The sequence below is a fragment of the Sinocyclocheilus grahami genome, unplaced genomic scaffold (assembly GCF_001515645.1).
Source record: "Sinocyclocheilus grahami isolate Dianchi unplaced genomic scaffold, SAMN03320097.WGS_v1.1 scaffold255.1, whole genome shotgun sequence".
In the NCBI taxonomy this organism is placed as follows: Eukaryota; Metazoa; Chordata; class Actinopteri; order Cypriniformes; family Cyprinidae; genus Sinocyclocheilus; species Sinocyclocheilus grahami.
In genome coordinates this window covers 693,655-715,729 of record NW_015505434.1, presented here as the reverse complement: position 1 = coordinate 715,729, position 22,075 = coordinate 693,655, and the positions used below count along the sequence as shown (strand labels likewise).

The following is a 22,075-nucleotide window of genomic DNA, read 5'->3' as shown; positions in this document are numbered from 1 at the left end:
TGCAAAACTGGTGATGGAAATAATGGAGGAAGAATTAGATTTCAATGAGTTTGTAAGTAAACACAACGTTTCTTGGGGGAATGCAATTGTGTTGAGAATGCAAAAGTTTTGGGAGATAACGCAAAGTTTCTCAGGGTATACAAATGTATTGTGGTAGAGTGCAAAAGTTTTGCAAACGAGTGAGTGCAAAAGCATTGAAATATAATTTTTTCTGTTTCTATGTAGGCCTATTCATTTCTAGGGAATACCGGTACTTATTTTAAAATGTCAGATGGCTACAATGAAGCGTTTCACCTCAGGTGATGAACATCTTTATCACCTTTATCAACACCTTTATTGGCATTTACAATTAAAACCTAGAATGTGTTTGTGCAAGGTTTGATTAATGAAATCATCCTGTTATTGCTAATGTTTTATAAAAATAAATGCAATGATCAAATGTCCTATATCCAATGAATTTTCTTTTCACAGATGAGAAACATCACAGAGACACTGATGAAGCCTCTAGAAAAGTTTCGGAAAGAGCATCTCGGCTCAGCAAAGGTAAAAGCATAGCTCTTCCTGTCATCTCTTACATTTAGGATGTTCGCAATCATTTTAAAAGATATGAAAAACTGTACATTTATTGAAATTAAGTATTTAAAACTTGCTTCTCGTTCCATGTATTAAAAATAGTAAGTTCCTCTATTTCATTATGTTCTCATGCTATCTTCAGGCAGAGAGAAAGAGGTACGAGAAGGAAACCGAGAAGTACTACAGCTCACTAGAGAAACTTTTGAGCATGTCAGCAAAGAAGAAAGAGCCACAATTACAGGAGGTACTTCACATTTCATTCTTCCCACACACAAGATGGATGTGTAATGCAGACTATTTTCAGAAATGGTACTTCCCTTCTGTATCTCAGAAAAAAAAGATCAGATTTTTAAGTCAAGGTCAGTGGTTTGCTATATATGTTTATGGTGGTTATTTAGAGTAGGTCCTCAAAGAGTACCGCACTGGCCACATAATCTATAGAACACCAGGTTTTGAGATTGCAATTGTGCAGTTTAGGGATGTTCATTTTAACAATTTTGACTAATTAATACAATCAGTTAAACAGTTTAAAATGTCATTTAATTATTTATTTTTTCAGTAATTTATCAAAATATTTAAAAAGGTTTGCTGCATGGTTAAAATACGTTACGCATATAAAAAAAATAGTTTTTTAGGGGGAAAAAACAAGTCGCGTATAAGTCGCATTTTTTATTTAATTCAGAAATGGATCTAATACTGACGTAAATGTTTACAAACATTATAATAAACACTGTAAACATGATAGCTAGGCTATTTTAGTTCCCCTCACTCCACAACAAAGCCTTTCAATTAACAGTATTTAGAAAAGAACAAGAATTAAAAATATAAGAAGCTATAGCAATATAAACGACAAGCCAAAACTAATTAATTTATGCTAAAACAAAGCTGAAACCAACGTTGTGTCTCTCATTCTACACAAAATCAAATGTTTCCATATTCGCGATGTATTTGAATGGCAAATTATTATTTATTATGTACTTCACTCGCGTTCCAATATCCACGTAAAACAAAATGTTTTGCATAACATCACGGCAGTACTGTGATAACACTTAACGGCACAGATTTTACTACATTTTTTTTTTTTACTACATAGTTTTTTTTCAATATGTTTGACTGACTGTATTTTATTATGATAATGAACAGGCAGCATTGTCAAGGTAACAATACTTAATTTGCATAACATCACGGCAGTACTGTGATAACACTTAACGGCACAGATTTTACTACATTTTTTTTTTTTTTTTACTACATAGTTTTTTTTCAATATGTTTGACTGACTGTATTTTATTATGATAATGGACAGGCAGCATTGTCAAGGTAACAATACTTAACTGTGTGCGCATGCGGCGCCGGCGCAATCACTTAAATTTTTTCCTTAACAGTGTTAGAAACTGCTCCTTTTAGTCCTAAAGATAATCGGAATTGTAAAAGGTTTGCCTTTATTTGTGTACATTCACAATAAAAAACAAATCTTTGTGCTTTTGTAAAATAAGCCTAAAGAAAAATAGGATGCCGCTTGCTGTTTCCTTTTGCACAGCACAAAAATCAAGTGGAACTTTGCATACTAGGCTACTTGTTGCACAGTTTTTTTAGTTTTCTTAATTTATTATTTTTTATTATTATTTTTATTGTTGTTTGCTGCTTTTTGCGCATGTAAAATTAATCCCCGGGAAACAAATGTTAGTATTTTTTAACTGCTCACAGACACTTATCCTTTCTAATTTAATTAAATTCTAATTAAAATAATCTTGTCGGTTAACGGCTAACAATCGGTTAACGAGCGTCGGTTAGGAAAAATAACCGAAATGAACATCCCTATTGCAGTTAAAATATAGGTGTATAGTTGCTATGCTTTTGTTGCAGTACTAGTGATGGCTTTTCTTTTCTTTTGGTTTGCTTTAGGTAATTAAAGTCTGTTGTTATTTCTGCCATATTTAAAAAGCTTGGCATCCCACACAATTCCTCTCCAAGCATGGGAAAGTGAAAGAGTGCAGTGTATTAACCTGCTTAAATCTCGATCAATCAATGTATGCCCATCATGCCTAAATGTTGTATACACTGAGAATGAAAAGCACTAAAGACTGTTGCTATTTTTATTGTGGGCCGTTATGTTACTGCGGAGCATATGACGTGCGTGTTTGGATCAAGGGCAGTGGTTTTAGCATTGGGCTGTTTTGAGTCAGACTGGTGTGTATGATTCCTAGAAATGTTGAAGAACACCAGGGACTGCTCAGTTATTCGACAATTCATAAGACACTTAAGTTATCATGGGCCATGCTCACATGTCACTGCAGCCAGATATGTTCAGGGATGAGCATTTTGGTCATTCTGTCAATCAAGTATGCAGCAAATTGTTCACAAACAAACCTGTATTCAACACCTCACAAATAAAATTTTCATAGTAAAGTACAATGTGAGCAACTCAGGCTGCTCAGAGATTTATTTTATTTATTTTATTTTTATTAATGCTGTCTCCACAGTTGGCTCTCCCACCGGTCCTACCTTTACAGTCCAGAAAAGGCACACTGTCTAATGCATGAGCTTAATGATAATAAACAAAACCGTGCATCTGACAGTTTATAAAAAAGTCTGATGATTATAGTAATGTTATATTAGGAACTAGATAATGTTACAAACACCATTTTGGTTAAACTGTTGGCATCCATTTATCTTGTTTGCAACAAACTCTTGTTGTCAAGATGTCAGCTGCGTGAATTTGAGAGTTATTCCTGTCTTCCATACACACCAGAACGCTTAACACACACCGAACAACAGCTTAAAGAATTAATGTCAGCATTTATATGTTTTAATTTAAGTTCAAGAACTTTTTTGGTAAAGCTTTGAGACTTTATACCTGCATTACGGTGTGTATTTGTGATGGAGATCGCCAAGAAATGTTTCTAAGAGACGTTAGTGTGATAAACTATGTTTAACTGTATTTGCACGCATAATAACTATATTACAGTAGTTAGTGTTTAGTACTGTTTACATTCAGACAAAGCTTTACACAATTACATCATCAAAGACAAAGTTGTTTCTTGGTTTTCAAATATTCCATTTTCAGAATATGGCCCTCTGTGTCATAAAGGCAGGCAACACACGGTCAGGTAAACACAGGAAAAATACAGACAGTTTTTTGAAAGACCCATTTCTCCACCTGCATATCCTAAGTCACTTTTAATTTTTTATGTGATGATTTCTCTCTCTGTTTTCTTCAACCTTTTCATCTCAACTGGTATGGAACTTTTTTTCATTCTGTCTGTCTTTCAGGCGGACATGTCGGTGGAAGCAACGAGACAGCACTTTCAGGAGTCGTCTCTGGAGTACGTTTGCAAGCTGCAGGAGATACAGGAGAGGAAAAAGTTTGAGTGTGTTGAGCCTGTGAGTGCGTGCCCTTTCATCCAGATTGTCATTCAACTTGATTTATTTCAACATTGTTTGCCTGTCGACAGCATCTGATATGCTGTCACTTATCACGAAAAAGAAAGGAAACACATTTACTGAAATTCACTCTCAGTGCTGTGAGGTGATTGTACAGCACAAGAATAAATGTTACAAATATGCATTTCTGTGTATACAGTACTTATACTGTACTGTGTGTGCATATACACTATTTTATAAGTATTGCCATAACACTTCAAACTGTTCTTCACCAAACAGAATAGCAAAAATAAGGGCTATCTTTGGAATGAAATATTACTTTGGCATGTTGTAAGTATGCAGATTTTAAACAAACTGAATTAAAATAACGTATAAAATGATAACTGGACACTATGTATATATAGATAAGTTAAGCCATAATAATATTGTTAATATATACACTACCATTCAAAAGTTTGGGGTTGTTAAGACTTATTATTAAACATTTTTTGAAGGCCTCTTAAGCACACCAAGGCTGCATTTATTTGATTAAAAATACTGGAGAAAAAAAAAACGGTAATATTGTGGAAATATTATCAATTTAAATTCCTGTGAATGTAATATTCCTGTGACAGCAAAGTCTTCAGAGTCACATGATCCTTCAGAAATAATAGGACGACTGCACCGTATTGAGGGGAGGATGGATGGGGCCATGTATTGCGAGATTTTGGGCAGCAACCTCCTTCCCTCAGTAAGAGCATTGAAGATGGGTCGTGGCTGGGTCTTCCAGCATGACAATGACCCCAAACACACAGCCAGGGCAACTAAGGAGCGGCTCCGTAAGAAGCATTTCAAGGTCCTGGAGTTGCCTAGCCCGTCTCCAGACCTGAACCCAATAGAAAATCTATGGAGGGAGCTGAAACTCCATGTTGCCCAGCGACAGCCCCAAAACCTGAAAGATCTGGAGAACACCTGTATGGAGGAGTGGGCCAAAATCCCTGCTGCAGTGTGTGGTCAAGTGGTCAAGAACTACAGGAAGCGTCTGACCTCTGTAATTGTAAACAAAGGTTTCTGTACCAAATATTAAGTTCTATTTTTTTATTGTATCAAATACTTATTTCATGCAATAAAATTGAAATTAATTATTAAAAAATCATACAATGTTATTTTCTGGATTTTTTTTTTGATTCGGTCTCTCACAGTTGAGGTGTACCTACGATGAAAATTACAGAACTCTCCATTCTTTGTAAGTGGGAAAACTTGAAAAATCAGCAGTGTATCAAATACTTATTTGCCCCACTGTATACAGATAAGTTAATATTGTTAATATATACACTACCATTCAAAAGTTTGGGGTTGTTAAGACTTATTATTAAACATTTTTTGAAGGCCTCTTAAGCACACCAAGGCTGCATTTATTTGATTAAAAATACTGGAGAAAAAAAAACGGTAATATTGTGGAAATATTATCAATTTAAATTCCTGTGAATGTAATATTCCTGTGACAGCAAAGTCTTCAGAGTCACATGATCCTTCAGAAATAATTTGAATATGCTAATTGGCTGCTGAAGAAATGTTTCTTATTAATATCAATGTTGAAAACAGTAATGCTGCTTACTGTTTGAACTGTAGTGTAGCCTACCTTATTCCAAATAATTAAATTAAGTAGAATATTTAGTGAGAGCTGTAAGCGCAGCATGCTTACATTTGGTACTTTTACCACACACAAAAGCCTTCTATAAATATAGGTGTGTCCAAGCCATTTACAAGTGGGGCGAGTATTCTGACTAATTCACATCGTCAAATTGCATAAGCAAATTAATATCCTTTATATGGAACCTTAGTGTTTTTGCAGAGCAAATATTTACCTGATTACTTTCACTTTTCCAGTTTATGGACATCTATATGACTTTCTACTTGAAAATGTGTCTTTTGCTTTGAATTAAATATTGCATAGGGATTTAGACACTAAGATTAGATAAGATTATATAAACTCGAGATTATCTGTCCCAGTGTAATGATACCGTATATCATATAATGATAATGATATAATGTGTTCTCATTTTTTACTTTCTCTAATTCTCTTCTTCCCCCTCTCTCTTATACAGATGCTGGCATTCTTTCAGACTGTATTTACTTTCTATCATCAGGGATATGAGTTGGCCAAAGACTTTGACCATTATAAAAAGGCCCTTCAAATCAATATTCAGAATGTAAGTAAAAATGTAATAATGTTTGCGACTTTAATACAAAACTTTAGATCTATTTTTAAATGATTTATTAAATATATATTCCATCTATCAAATCTTTGTTTGCCAAGTATATAAAACAGCTATAAACACACTTTTAGAGTGATTCTCCAAGATTTATCAGTCTTCACTCAGCTTCTTCTGGTTAACACTATTGGCTTGCAGAGTGACATGGAAAAGAATTATTGAGACAGGATACAGCAGCATTTTGAGAGGGCCAAGGCTTCCAAGGGAAACTTAAAGGCCTTTGTTTGCATTGACCTTCCATTGTTTAACTTCTAAGCCGGAGGTTTGAGAGCCGACTTTCCTCCCCGGTCCTATTTGATTGGACCACATCACTGTCCTCATTGGTGTTTTGTTTTTTTGATCATTTATACATCGGATGGTCAGGGTCAGAGTTCTGAGGATGTATAGCTTGAAATCATGGTTCTTAGATTAGCACAATTAAGTATGTCGATGGGGAATACACTGGGAAATTACTTATTGTGTAATAAGCCATCTCAGTGAATTCCCAGTTACCAGGTCCTCACAGAATCTTCATAGTTGATTTTGTTATTGTTTTATATTTGTGCCTCTGCTTTCAGACACGGAGTCGTTTTGAGGGCACGCGCTCTGAGGTGTACGAGTTAATGAAGAGAATCAAAGAGTCGCCACAGGAATACAGACAGACCAGCCCCATCAGCAGCGAGGGCTATCTTTACGTACAGGAGAAACGTACGCAAGACATTTTATGATGTAACACTGGGGTGCCTTATCTTTTACTGACTGTCATGTCATGTGTCTTGTGCTCCGCTGGTTGCATTGCTGATAGATATTGCTATTTCCACAGGACCTCCTCCTTTCGGATCCAGCTGGGTGAAACGCTATTGCACGTTTGTCAAAGAACAGAAAATTCTACACATGAAGACATTTGACCAGAGATCAGGCGGGAAGCTTGTAAAATATCATCACAAATGACACATTAGTCATGATAATGGCATGGTTCATAAAATATAAATTTATAGCTGATCTGCTGTTCACAGAATGTTCTGTATCCATTCAGGGTGAGACTGAATCTGTTACAATCAAGTCTCGTGTCCGCAAAACCACAGACACTCTTGACAGGAGGTTCTGCCTAGACATAGAGATCACAGATCGGTATGTTGGACATGCGCCCCAAGTTGAGATGGTAACTGTGAATAAATGTAATGATGCATTTCTGATTCACAAGAAATCAGGTAATTTAGATTAAAGATTATTAGCACACTACCTTAAGTGACGTGACATGTGGCCAAGTATGGTGACCCATACTTGGAATTAGTGCTCTGCATTTATCCCATCCAAAGTGCGCACACATACAGCAGTGAACACACACACACACACACACCGGGAACACACACCCGGAGCAGTGGGCAGCCATTTATGTTGCGGCGCCCGGGGAGCAGTTGGGGGTTCAGTGCCTTGCTCAAGGGCACCTCAGTCGTGGTATTGAAGGTGGAGAGAGTGCTGTACATTCACTCCCCCCACCTACAATCCCTGCGGTACGAGACTCGAACCCGCAACCTTTGGGTTACGAGTCCGACTCTCTAACCATTAGGCCTCGACTTTAACCCTTCTTCTGTGCTGAAAATCCTTTTCCTAATTTGGTGTTATATATTATCACCAGATCTTGGATTTAATCTTTTTGTCTGAGGTGCATAAGCTTAGTTCTTTGAGGCCTACAATCGGTCAGCCAAAAAGAAATACAAAACCTGTGCTAATTTAAAGAAAACAAGTTGATGATAAAAAGATTCCAATATTATTCGCATTTCGCGCTGGTGAATCGTAACCAGGTTGTAAGTACTGCTTCAAAATGCCAAAAGAAGGAGCAGGAGCAAGAGACAAAAAATGGAGTAGGCAATTTATTGAAAACTGAATTTAAACTCAGGCTGTTCATCAGCTGATCAAAAGTTTAAGACCATAGCCTTAAAAAGTTAAACTATGCTGAAAAATATGACTTTCATGTCATTGTCCTTCAGGCAGTCACACTGTCATGATCTCCTGATGGCAAAGTCAAAAAGGTTTTCGGTCTTTGAACGTGGCAGGACTGTTGAGCCGCGCAAGCATTGGCTCTCGCAACGCGCCATCGCTGCCAAGGTTGGACGCATGTAAGACAGTCATTTTACATTTATAAGAGTTATGGGACAAAAAAAGTCAAGTGGTAGACCCAAAAAAGCATCACCTGCACTGAGCCGGAGGATCCGACGGGCTGTCCGTGAAGAGACAGGCCGATCCTCGACCCAGATTAAGGCCCTTACTGATGCTGACTGCAGCCCAATAACCTTAAGACGGCATCTGCAAGAGAAGGGCTTAAAGAACAAAATAGCCAGCTGCCGTTTGACGCCCCTGCACAACCTGAAGCTTAATTTTCCCATTGAAGGAAAAAGCACCCCAGATCATGATGGAGCCTCCTCCACTGTGCCATGTAGGAAACATCTCCAGTGGGATCTCCTTGTCATGCCAGTAACGTTGGAAGCCATCAGGACCGTCCAGGTTACGTTTTTTCTCGTCAGAGAATAAAACTGTCTTCCACCTTTCAATGTCCCATGTTTGGTGCTCCCTTGCAAATTCCAAACGGGCAAGTTTGTGGCATGGGAGGAGATGTGGCCTTTGAAGACGTTTTTTTGTTATATAAGCCCTTCTCTCGCAGATGCCGTCTTATGGTTATTGGGCTGCTGTCATCATCAGTGAGGGCCTTAATTTGGGTCGAGGATCAGCCTGTGTCTTCCGGCTCAGTGCAGGAGACATTTTTTTGGGTCTACCACTTGACTTCTTTTGTCCCATAACTCTCAGTATCTTTTAAGAAATGTAAAATGACTGTCTTACTGCGTCCAACCTCGGCAGCGATGGCGCGTCGCGAGAGCCCTTGCTTGTGCGGCTCAACAGTCCTGCCACGTTCAAAGACAGAAAACCTTTATACCTTTACCATCAGGAGTTCATGACAGTGTGACTGCCTGAAGGACAATGACATGAAAACCATATTTTTGCGCAGATTTTAACTTTTCAAGGCTATGGTCTTAAACTTTTGATCAGCTGATGAACAAGCCTGTTTGAGTTTAAATGCAGTTTTTAATAAATTGCCTGCTCTCTATTTTTTTGTCACTTGCTCCTTTTTCTTCTTTTGGCATTTTGAAGCAGTACTTAAACCTGGTTATGATCCACCCGCGCGAATACAAATAATTGTAATGTTTCCACCGGTCTTAAGATTTTGTTCAGGAGTGTATGTATGTATATATAATTTACTCGTTCCCAGTCATTTTTTTATGGAAACACCATAGGTGTAACAAAGTGGGGGAAAAAATCCCCAAGTACAGTAAATATCTTTTTTTTTTTCTCGATTTCTTTTTCTTTTTCTTTTTTGGGCAAAGTTAGTATTAGTCCAATATGTTAACATTAACTAGCATTTTCGTGAAAATCCTCTCAGGTCAAAATGACTGGAACAAAACACGTTTTAACAACTCTGACTCACCTGTAAACTGATAGTCTTCAAGTAGATTTTTGCTTAAAAATAGGAAGCAAATCACACATAATTATTCCTTTATGATTGTTATAAGTTAAGAATTTAACTTCAGATGATAATAAACAAGAAATAATAAGGATTGTAAATACCTCTGAAACTACTGGGTTTAACATGAGAGTGCGAGACGTACGTCAGAGGATAAGGAAAACCAAAATATTTTACCCAGGAACTTGGTGCTGCTCACCCTCTCCACAGTCACACCATTGACGGTCAGAGGAGCATGCTGAGTGCGCACTCTCCTGAAGTCAACAACAATATCCTTCGTCTTCTCCACATTCAGAGAGAGATTGTTGTCACTGCACCACCCGTCCAGGCGGCTCACCTCGCTCCTGTAGTTTGTCTCATCTCTGTTGCTAATGAGACCCACTACAGTCGTGTCATCCGCAAACTTGATAAGGAGGTTGGAGTTGTGTGACGGTGTGCAGTCGTGGGTCAGCAGAGTGAAGAGGAGGGATCATCTAGGATACACTAAGGGCCCTCATTAATCAAAGCCAAAGCTGACCTGGGCAGAGTGTATGATGAACGTAAATCATGCATAGTGGAATATTTTCAATGGCACATCAACACATCAAAATTTTTCCAAATTAGCAGGTGAATCAATCTCAATGTGAATATGCATTTGACTTCAATAACCTTGTGTATTACCTAATGAAATTGAGAAAAAATAGGCTGGGATGTGATTTTTATCCATTTGGAATTGATTGAACAGTCAAGAAATAGTTAATTGGCACCCTAGAGTTGCATCATGTGTACATTACTCCTGTTGGAGACTCTTATTCTCTTTATTATTCATACACCTCAAAGCATGTGCCCTAAAACAACTATGTCTGATGCAGATGCATAACCTTAAATGAATAGAAACATGAAATGGAAAGACACTTCACTGATGTTGCATATTGATAAGACAATTATGGAGATGTTCAAAAACAAATCATGCACAGTAAGACCAGTAATCTACAATAAAAAAGCAAATGAGTTGAGTTTTGATTTCATATGAGGCAGCAGGCTAAGTTTATGCGGTTGTTGTTTGTTTTTCTAGACCAAGCGCAGTGCTGACGGTCCAGGCACTCTCAGAAGATGACTACAGATTCTGGATGCATGCGATGGGTGGAAAGGAGTCGGTGTGTCAAACCCTCACTTCAGCTTCTAACTAGTGATCGGCCGATATTGATATTTTATTACCGATACTAATTATTTGCATGTTTATGTGCACGATAACCGATATGTAGAACCAATATTTATTTACTGTTATAAAGTAAATAAATGACTGAGTGAAGTAAGAACATACTTCACTTTGGTTTTTCCTCTTTTCAGTCATCTTTTTTTTTCAAGTGTTGAAAATTAGCAGTCTTTCATGTTTAATTTAATCTTTATATTACAACAATAAAAAACATTTTATTTATAAAAAGCATCAACAGCAACAACACTAATATTAACAATAAGCAAAATAAGTGTAGAATGTCTAATGTTTTCAAATGGAGAAAATAAATAAAGAACAGGACAACAGCTATATTCAAAAAAGACAATTCTCTGTTTCTCAGTTGACAAAACCTAAATAACTTTTGGGAAGATAGCTTGGAAAGATAGCTTTTAGAGCTGCACTAGTGTTCAAAAGTTTGCAGTCGGCACATTTAAAAAAAAAAAAAAATTAATAATTTTATTCAGCAAGCATTAAAAGTGGCAGTAAAAACTTGTACATTGTTTCAGAAACCTATTTCAAATAAATGCCGTTCTTTTGTTTTTTATATTTACCAAAATAGAATCATGTAGATGTTGTTGTTGTTGTTTTTTTTAGCACAAAACAAGCATATTAGAATGATTTCTGAAGGATCATGTGGCACTCAATACTGGAGTAATGGCTGCTGAAAATTCAGCTTTGCCTTGACGGGAATAAATTACATGTAAAATATATTTAAATAGAAAAAAAATATTTTAAAATTTAAATAATATTTCAATTTTGTCACTGAGCAACATGATGGTGTTTCGTCCTTCGTTTAAATGATTCGGTTCAGTCGCAATGACTCACTAATTAACCGTGATTTGCTGCCACCTGCTGGCGGTTTTAATTTCAAATTTTGGCTTTTTTCTTTGATTTAAAAAAAAAAAAAAAGAAATTAATAATTTTATTCAGCAAGCATTAAAAGTGGCAGTAAAAACTTGTACATTGTTTCAGAAACCTATTTCAAATAAATGCCGTTCTTTTGTTTTTTATATTTACCAAAATAGAATCATGTAGATGTTGTGGTTGTTGTTTTTTTAGCACAAAACAAGCATATTAGAATGATTTCTGAAGGATCATGTGGCACTCAATACTGGAGTAATGGCTGCTGAAAATTCAGCTTTGCCTTGACGGGAATAAATTACATGTAAAATATATTTAAATAGAAAAAAAATATTTTTAAATTTAAATAATATTTCAATATTACTGTGTTTTTGCATGAGACTTAAAAAACCTTGCCGACTTCAAACTTTTGAACAGTAGTGTATACTTCAAAGTGTTTTAATGATCATCAATGGTGCCTTGTTTGGTATATTAGTTCTGTTCTGTTTGGTGTGGTGTGTTTTATGCTGGTCTGGTTTGTGTTTTCTGATGTTTATCTCTCACACACAGATGCTGTATCTCAACCGGACACATTCAAGAGAAAGAGGAAGTGAGTGAACTCAAATTAATATCAGAGCTTCAAGTTTGCCTTTAGTTGTGCTTATGAACAAAAAATTATTATTTGTATTTTTGTATTTATTGCTGATGGCATGAGACTTAAAAAACCTTGCCGACTTCAAACTTTTGAACAGTAGTGTATACTTCAAAGTGTTTTAATGATCATCAATGGTGCCTTGTTTGGTATATTAGTTCTGTTCTGTTTGGTGTGGTGTGTTTTATGCTGGTCTGGTTTGTGTTTTCTGATGTTTATCTCTCACACACAGATGCTGTATCTCAACCGGACACATTCAAGAGAAAGAGGAAGTGAGTGAACTCAAATTAATATCAGAGCTTCAAGTTTGCCTTTAGTTGTAGTGCTTATGAACAAAAAAATATTATTTGTATTTTTGTATTTATTGCTGATACATAAATTGTGATATTTATGATATTTGTGTATTTCCATAGTTGATGCCCAGTTGGATGATGTGGGGATAACCTTTGTGAAAAATTCAATAAATGCCATTGAAACCAGAGGTAACTCTCCATGTTTTAATATATGAAAATCATATACAAAATAAAGGAACGCAAAATGTATCAGGCAGGAATTATAGTTTTTTAAGAAAAAAAAAGTCAACCATCTGCTTAACCTTCAATAGTTCACATAGTGTAGTAACAACTTCTGAACACTAGAGGTCAGAATGATCTAGCAGTTTTTCTCAGCACACACCAACAACCTGTTGTGCTTTGTTCAGGATAATACAGGAGAAGCTTAGTGTGCTGGTGTTTAGTTTCCCATATCAGCTGGGATTTGAATAAAGTACCTCTATTACAAAACATGTTTTTATTTTCACAGGTATTAATGATCAGGGTCTGTACAGAGTGGTCGGGGTCAGTTCAAAAGTACAGAAGCTTCTCAGTTCGATGATTGGTAAGTTGAGCCTTATTTGATTGCTCTGTAATTGTTCCTCAGATTTATGTAATTTACTTGGAAGCCCTATAATTGTATCAATAGCCAGTGTCCTGTTGAGTCTCATTGGCATTCAGACATTCATCTTGTCTGGTGTCTGTCTGTACGTCCCTTTGTCCTGTCCTTTAGGTGATACCTGACTCCATTACTGCATGCAGGCAATCAGATTTCCAGACACACACTCTCTCTCTCTCTCTCTCTCTCTCTCTCTCTCTCTCTCTCTCTCTCTCTCTCTCTCTCTCTCTCTCTCTTTTCCTTTCCCCTCTCTCCCTTCTTCTAAACATCGCGCCCCTTTGTCCTGTCCTTTAGGTGATACCTGACTCCATTACTGCATGCAGGCAATCAGATTTCCAGACACACACTCTCTCTCTCTCTCTCTCTCTCTCTCTCTCTCTCTCTCTCTCTCTCTCTCTCTGTCACTCTCTCTCACTTTTCCTTGATCCTATTTCGCTTCTTCCAAAAATCGAGCACACGCTGATCACCATCTCATGCTCTATTATCATCCTGTCCCATACCTGGCTTTCTTTCTTTCCGTGTCTATTTCGCTTGCTCTCCTGCAGTCGTAGCATGAGCTGGTATCCCTCTGCTCTGAATGCTAAACGCTGTGTCGAATCGGCAGGCTGCCTGAGCCCCTGCTGCTACATGAACTCCGCCACTCTAGAGACTAATAGCCATTAACACTCTATACGGTTCCACTGTCCTCATCTGAGAACAGCCTGAGCCCTTGTAGTAGGCTCATGAACTTAAAACCTGCCAAATATCCAGAGCACAACCAACTATCCATCTCATTTTCAAATTCAGAGCACTCATTCACAGGTTCTGCAGTTGTTGGATTATATCCAGACATTCTCTATATTTAAAGTCTATACGGTTATTATGTAAAGAATTGTGTAAGTAAACCTTTACATCAGAATGACCAAACAAAATTCCATATGTTAATATCCAGATAAGTCAGTGCCACAGCGATATAATCATAGTGCTAAATTAAATGTCTGTATGCCAATTCCAGTTGCTATATTTGTTTTCTTGACAGACTTTTTCTCACCAAAATGACTCAGGAGGATGAGCATACTGTACATTATGTTGCATTGAGATGTCAGTAGAATGCAAATTGAGTGTTAAGATGAGTGCTAATATGTCTTGAGTAACTATTGTGCTCACAGGGACACTGGTTGAAGATTCAGGTAGCTGTCATGTCATTTTAATCAAGCAATAAGTAATGCGACTGTTGCCATTTATCATTTACAGAACATGATCAGGCTTATAATAATTTCTAATTTCAAACCACTCTATTGTAGGGTGGTTGAGAGAGCTCAACGCGCTGCATCTTAGGAAAACGCATGCAAATAGAAAAAGCACCAGCAAATTAAGAAAACATCATTATCACTTTGATAACACTGCAAATGTTATCTGCAAACGCGCTGCAAATACTCACAACACAACCAAATACAGAAATGCTCTGCAAATACTTGCAACACAACCAAATACAGAAAAGCATTTCAAGTAGCACAGACCACAACGGAAATGTTTCAAAGGGACCCCAACAACCCTTATGAAAATTAACAATGGGTTTATTAAAATAAAAGTGTAGTAACCATGTTTTTTGGTGTATTGAATTACCATTGGTATAACCACAGTTGTACAAATGCATGGTTAATGTAGCAAAACCATGGTTAATTTGTGGTTACCGTCGATGGTTTAACTATAGTAACCAGTTTTTTTTTCTTTTGGTAGTGAAACCATGGTTACGTTTTGGAAGGGAAGTTGTAAAAGTAAGTTAGCCAGCTTACATAACGTTTCACAGTTACAGTATTTGTGTATTTCGTCAGCTTATTAGGCTAATAATATCCAAAAAAGCTAAGGAATCATATGATCAGGATGTTAAAATAAACAAAAATCCCACCTATCAGAGCAGCTATTGATTTTTTTTTGCAGCGTGTTTCTGTATTAGGTCGCATTGTGAGTATTTACTACACGTGTCAAACTGATGAAGATGTTTTCTTAATTTGCTGGTGTTTTTTTCTATTTGCATGTATTTTTTTTCATTTGCAGTGCCTTGAGCTCTCTCGGCCACCGTACTATTGCTTGCCTGTAGCATGAATATAGAATGTACCATTAACCAGAGGAAGTTAGGGGAAAAGTAGCCTCATGAACTTGGGGAGGGGGAAAAAATGATGCTGCAAATTATTACTTATTTACAAAAGATTTCTAGTTAAAATAAATATAGTTTTTAAACCCTCAATACATAAAAAAAAAATATTAAGCAGTAATGAGAAGAAATGTTTCTTGTGCATCAAATCAGCATATTAGAATGATTTCTGAATGATCACGTGACACTGAAGACTGGAGTAATAATGCTGAAAATTCAGCTTTTACATCACAGAAATAAATTACATTTTAAGATATATTCAAATGGTTAACAGTTATTTTAAATTATTATTTTAAATATTGCTGTTTTTACTATATTTTTAATCAAATAAAGGCAGACTTCTGCAAAACTTACTCCTAACCTTATTAACAGTAGTGTGTGGACATGTGTATTCCCAGCTGTCTGGGGCTTGAGGTTAGGGTATTGAGCATCAGTGTTTTAAAAGAGAGCAGAACTGTGAAAGAGGGAATGTTAGTATCTCTCTCAATTTCCTCTCTGCTGTTTATGCCGTCATCAGTGGACTCCATTATAAAATGTAAATACACAGTATTTTCTCAGCGGAGTATTAAAGGGGTCATAAGATGCGATTTTAAGTTTTCCTTTCTCTTTGGAGTGTTACAAGCTGATTGTGAATAGATAAGATCCCTAAAGTTGCAAAGACTAATGCAACATGCAACGCGTAAAAAGACAGTATAAGTCATTATAATCAGTAATTATGTCCCCACTTGATGCAATAAATGCCTCATTTATAATGGGTTTTACTGGTTTTGTCTCATCGCTCCAGGACACGGCATCACAGTATGGTAAGGGCGTAACATTTCCGTCACACGCTTGAGGTATTCGGCCAATCACAACGCACTGGATAGCTGGCCAATCAGAGCACACCTCGCTTTTCAGACCGATGAGCTTTGTAAAAATCAACGCGTTTCAGAAAGGCGGGGCATAGAGGAGAAACAATAATGTACAGTATGTGGAAAATAATGTGTTTTTTGAACCTTAAACCGCATAAACACATTTCATTACACCAAATACACAAAATAATGTTCTTTTTAGCAACATCATATGACCCCTTTAAATACTGTGGTCCCATCCTCGTGTTGGCCAGCAGGCTGAATTCATCTACGTGGCTGAATACCATTGGACTTGAGGTTTAAGACAGGGCATATTTTCATGCTTTTGCAAATGGCACAAAATGGTTCAAACTGCCTCTGTTTTGATTTAGAATGAATCGACTTAAAAGGCTAAAATTTTGTACAGTACATATGTGGCCTTAGACTTTTCTGATTGTCTACTGTGTTCTATAAAAACTCACTCAGACATTACCATGGTAACAGCTAGCCAGACAGAGAGGTGAATGTCAGTGCTTTGGTTGAATTCTTCAAACGTGTCAAAGCCCGTTACAAACTTGATTTACAAACTCAACTCAAAGCAGATTGTTTTGCACATTACACATTTGCATACTCTGTCCATCCTCCTATCAGGAAAGTATTTACAGATCCACAAACCCATTCGTGAGCAGTGGTACAACATGAAAGTGAGGATGAGAAATAAAATGTCTGCCCCTCATATCGTCCACACCCTGACCTCAGACCTTTTTATCCATCTTGCTTTTTTTTATGTCTTTCTCACTGGACTTGATCTATATTGAGAGTCCTAATCAGGTCCCTAATAAGGTGACATTATAACTGTCTTAGAAAAGTTTTACCATGAGTTTATTTATTCATCATTTATTTCTGCACCTTTCAAATGTGTTGTGTGCTTATTTTGTTTGTACATTTTTTCTGTTGTCCCAGATGTTTAAAAGTTTGGGGTCAATAAGATTACATGTTAATATATTCAAATAGAAAACAGTTAATTTACATTTTAACAATATTACTGTTTTTACTGTATTTTGATCAAATAAATGCAGCCTTATTGAGCATAAGAGACTTCTTTGGAAAAATAAATAAATACCAGCCAAAAACTTTTGAACAGATGGGTTTATTATTACAATTTAAAGTAATCGTAAGCCATTTCTAATATTAATGCAAAAAATATTTAGATGATGACTGACACACAATTGTGGCGTTATTTATACCACAACCATAGTTTTTGCTATAGTTTTTTAATATAATTTGAACTTTAATTCTTTATTGTTTTGTGATCTGTAGATGAGAAGAGTAGTGAAATAGATTTAGCAGCCAGTGAGGACTGGGATGTCAAAACCATCACCAGTGCTTTAAAACTTTACCTGAGGTGAGTTTAAACTTTCTGCATTCTGTTCCTACTTGCAGATAATAAACAGCATAGTGAGTGAGTGAGTGAGTGAGTGAGTGAATAAATGTTCCTTTCACTAAATGTACTGATTGTAATTTGACACAATACGCCGTGCCCATTCATCCTCAACCCATTTGCTTGTTTCAAAAGAAACTTCAGTGTAAAGCTAAATTCACATGTGAACCCTCAGAAAGAAACTTATGGGCCTCTTCATTTATGAATTACATTGAATCTCAAATAAAAGTATCAAGGATAAATGAGTTCATGTGAAATATGTCAGTTTTTTAATGATTTGTCAGATTCACAGTGGGACATCAATAAGATTACATGTTAATATATTCAAATAGAAAACAGTTAATTTACATTTTAACAATATTACTGTTTTTACTGTATTTTGATCAAATAAATGCAGCCTTATTGAGCATAAGAGACTTCTTTGGAAAAATAAATAAATACCAGCCAAAAACTTTTGAACAGATGGGTTTATTATTACAATTTAAAGTAATCGTAAGCCATTTCTAATATTAATGCAAAAAATATTTAGATGATGACTGACACACAATTGTGGCGTTATTTATACCACAACCATAGTTTTTGCTATAGTTTTTTAATATAATTTGAACTTTAATTCTTTATTGTTTTGTGATCTGTAGATGAGAAGAGTAGTGAAATAGATTTAGCAGCCAGTGAGGACTGGGATGTCAAAACCATCACCAGTGCTTTAAAACTTTACCTGAGGTGAGTTTAAACTTTCTGCATTCTGTTCCTATTTGCAGATAATAAACAGCATAGTGAGTGAGTGAGTGAGTGAGTGAGTGAATAAATGTTCCTTTCATTAAATGTACTGATTGTAATTTGACACAATACGCCGTGCCCATTCATCCTCAACCCATTTGCTTGTTTCAAAAGAAACTTCAGTGTAAAGCTAAATTCACGTGTGAACCCTCAGAAAGAAACTTATGGGCCTCTTCATTTATGAATTACATTGAATCTCAAATAAAAGTATCAAGGATAAATGAGTTCATGTGAAATATGTCAGTTTTTTAATGATTTGTCAGATTCACAGTGGGACAGTCCTTTCAGTGACAAAATATAATTGTATGCTGTTTTATTCAACATTTAATTAATATTGCTTTTAATTCATTTCTGTAGTTGATTTGTCACAATAGAATAGCACAAGGCAGCTTTTGTAACGCAGCAGCAGCAGAGCTGTATGTGTGTATGAATGATATTGATGTGCTGGGCTCATTTTGGGTTAACAGTGCTGGGACGTGTGCCAGAGCCTGAGCGAAAGTACCTTCAGTTGAACTTGGTTATCACTGAGTATGTGTGTGTTTGTGTGCTCATCTAATTTCTTGCAGTGATCGGCCACATTAATCATAGTGTTGTGTATATAATAATGCCCAAATAAAGCCGATAAATCTCTCCCTCTCTCTCTCTCAAGGAGCCTTCCAGAGCCACTAATGACATACAAGCTTTATAAGGAGTTCATCGTCCCTGCAAGTAAGGTCTTTGTCCTTGCTTAGACAATAATCAAGCAATACCCAGCCAATTACTTGTCAAAAGCCATAAACTTAGAGTATGTGCATGTCTGTGAGAGAAGAGCTTATGATTTGTGAAACTATAAGGTGGGATTTAATGCTTGCTGAAAGTATCACTGAATTAAATTTCAGTGAAGGATTTTCAAAATAGGAAAATGACATCAGCAGAGATGTGTCGTTGTCTTAGGTCTCGGAGGTGCTATAAGTCAATAGTGGCAAGCCTAATAACACTAAATGTACAAAGGCAGAATTTGTACTAATTAGTTATTTAGCTTTTATGAGGGGCACGTGTACAGAAACTTATTTTATTCAGGTTCTGGAGCAACATGGGGTTGACCATCCCTGAGCTTTAGTCACTACACCTCACCGGCCTATACAGTTAGACCCAGTGATGTTATTGTCAACTAAAACCATTAAAAAAATGACTTAACTGAAATCAAGCTGAAATTAAATAAATTATAAATATTAGATAAAAACTTTGGCAACTACAGTAACTGAAATAAGTTTAATTTGAAGTATTAAAGATTGGTTACACCAGCCAATTATTATTTGCATTTTAATAGTAAAAACTTCAAAACTGAAAGGAATGGAAGTATGGGAATTATGTGGAAACCAAAAGAACTTATTTCCTGAACCAACTTTGAGGTGTATCTTGGGATGCTTCTTTAAACCGTTTTTTAAGGAGTTGTCATATATGCTGTGCATTTGCTGGCTACTTTTCTTATACTATTTGGTCCTACTAATTTAATCATATATATATATATAAAATTATTATTATTATGAAAATGTATTTTAAATATACATTTTTATTTGAAAGTATTTATACGTAGGAGCAATATATATTTGTCTATAAATCTAATTATACATATTTAAGCGTGTACATGTAGGTTTAATAGGTATAAATTGTAAAACTGCATATTACATGCCGTCTTCTAAACCAATCCCCCCTCCCCTTTTTTGTCTTTTTAATTTTTTTTTGTCTACACAGAGAGCGCTACTCCAGAATCTAGAGTTCAGGCCATTCACTGTCTGGTTCATAAACTGCCAGAGAGGAACAGATTAGTGCTCAGTCTGGTTACCAAGCATCTTGCCAAGTGAGTGGAAACTGGTTTTTCTCTGGTCTGTATACACAATTTTTTATTATTATTTTGTGTGTGTGTGTGTGTGTGTGTGTGTGTGCACATTCTCTGTTTTCTTTCTCCAACCTTTTTACTTCTCTCGGCTGTCAGCCACTATTTTCAATCATTATTTCCAACTTTCTCCCTCATTCTGTTCTTACCGTCTGTACACAAAAACACACCTTCCTACAGGCAGCACCCGTAGAAACATATGTAGGCTACCTCTGTTGCTGAGCAACTGAGCAAACAGACAAACAGCACTCTGCAGAGAAGAGAGACTGAGCAAAGAGAAAACTCCACATGGACTTTCATTCGATCCATGCTGTTATCTAGATCACAACTTTTTTTCTAGAGAAAACAAGTCCTGTCCCTCTCCATTCCAACCAGCAACTGCCCACTTAGAGAGAGAGTTATGCAGCAGCTTCTGTAAGAGATTAGATCGGGTTAGAGATTTCCAAATAATGTTAACTATCATTACCTTTACCTCAGGCCTCACATTTTATATAATGTGAATGTAAGCAAATTGAAGATAAGCACATAATCTCCCTAACCTCCAGCAATCAGTGACTGGGCAGACGTGTCTCCTCAAAATACAGAGTGGGATTTGCTGGCAGCTAAGAATGTGCAATTGGAAATTAAATTCAGGTTATCCACCACTAAATTCCTCTTCCATCCTCTCCAGCCCTCGCAAAATGCTTTAGGAGTTGGCACAGTTGCAGACCCATCAGAGATGGAGAGGAAAAAGCGTAATGTTGCCATTTTATCTGAATTGGAATTAGAGAGGTGATTAATTGTTGTTATCTGTGTGTGGCGTATTTATTTTCAAAATGCAACCTGTGAAAGTGGTAAACTGACATTTTGATACCTGTAGTTTGTTTGCATTATTCTGAAACAGGGACAAACGTGTCCAGACCAAAATTTGTTATTAAAGTTACATAATAGCAAATTGTCTCCCTATTGCTTAGAATGTTAATGAGGTTCAATATAACAAAGAGTGAAAAATTTAAGGGGGTCTGAATACTTTCCGTACCCACTGTATGTGCTGTTGACTTCCGTTCTGCCCCTTTTCACATTCTTGCACATGGGGATTCAAAAGATAACTTTTTTTTCCCTTTCCTTTTACTTTGTACTGAGTTCAATTTAGGTATGACAGAACTGTTGCAATTAATTTTATTTTGACAACTAATAGAATGTTAAACATTCACTATTTACTTTTTCAGAGTTCATTGATTATATAAAATGCAGTGAAGGTTGAGTAAACGTTGAACTATGTAGTTATCTGCATGTCTCATCCATGAATATGCAATGATGGAGAACAAGCTTTTGGGGGTGTTGAGAACCAGAATCAGGCTCACTGAGCAATAAAGCTATAGTGAGCCACTTTATTAAAGGGGTCATATGATGCAATTTCAAGTTTTCCTTTCTCTTTGGAGTGTTACAAGTTGATTGTGCATAGATAAGATCCCTGAAGTTGCAAAGACTAAAGTCTCAAAACCAAAGAGATATTCTTTATCAAAGTTAAGACTCTGCCACGCCCCCCTAAAACGCCTCGTTCTAACACACCCCCACATATCTATGTTACTATGTGGAAATATTTGCATAATGCCGCCCAAATGTTCACGCAAAGAAAGAAGGCGTGGTTTCAGTAACCGCAGTTAGTGTTGAAGCAGCATGTCAGGGAGA

The 22,075-nt window shown here is 36.4% G+C and overlaps 1 protein-coding gene across 1 annotated transcript in view; it reads left to right on the top strand.

Moving 5' to 3' along the window:
• Positions 1 to 22,075, top strand: part of LOC107598758 (rho GTPase-activating protein 10-like) — a 50,078-nt gene that overhangs the window by 5,123 nt on the left and 22,880 nt on the right. The window contains exons 4-18 of the mRNA XM_016290194.1: positions 472 to 543; positions 716 to 817; positions 3,844 to 3,954; positions 6,042 to 6,146; positions 6,767 to 6,896; positions 7,012 to 7,118; positions 7,225 to 7,319; positions 10,760 to 10,841; positions 12,332 to 12,371; positions 12,827 to 12,895; positions 13,215 to 13,289; positions 17,628 to 17,712; positions 19,178 to 19,236; positions 20,263 to 20,368; positions 21,038 to 21,175. Of these exons, the coding sequence (XP_016145680.1) occupies positions 472 to 543; positions 716 to 817; positions 3,844 to 3,954; positions 6,042 to 6,146; positions 6,767 to 6,896; positions 7,012 to 7,118; positions 7,225 to 7,319; positions 10,760 to 10,841; positions 12,332 to 12,371; positions 12,827 to 12,895; positions 13,215 to 13,289; positions 17,628 to 17,712; positions 19,178 to 19,236; positions 20,263 to 20,368; positions 21,038 to 21,175 (1,376 nt within the window). The remainder of the gene's footprint in view (positions 1 to 471; positions 544 to 715; positions 818 to 3,843; positions 3,955 to 6,041; positions 6,147 to 6,766; positions 6,897 to 7,011; positions 7,119 to 7,224; positions 7,320 to 10,759; positions 10,842 to 12,331; positions 12,372 to 12,826; positions 12,896 to 13,214; positions 13,290 to 17,627; positions 17,713 to 19,177; positions 19,237 to 20,262; positions 20,369 to 21,037; positions 21,176 to 22,075) is intronic.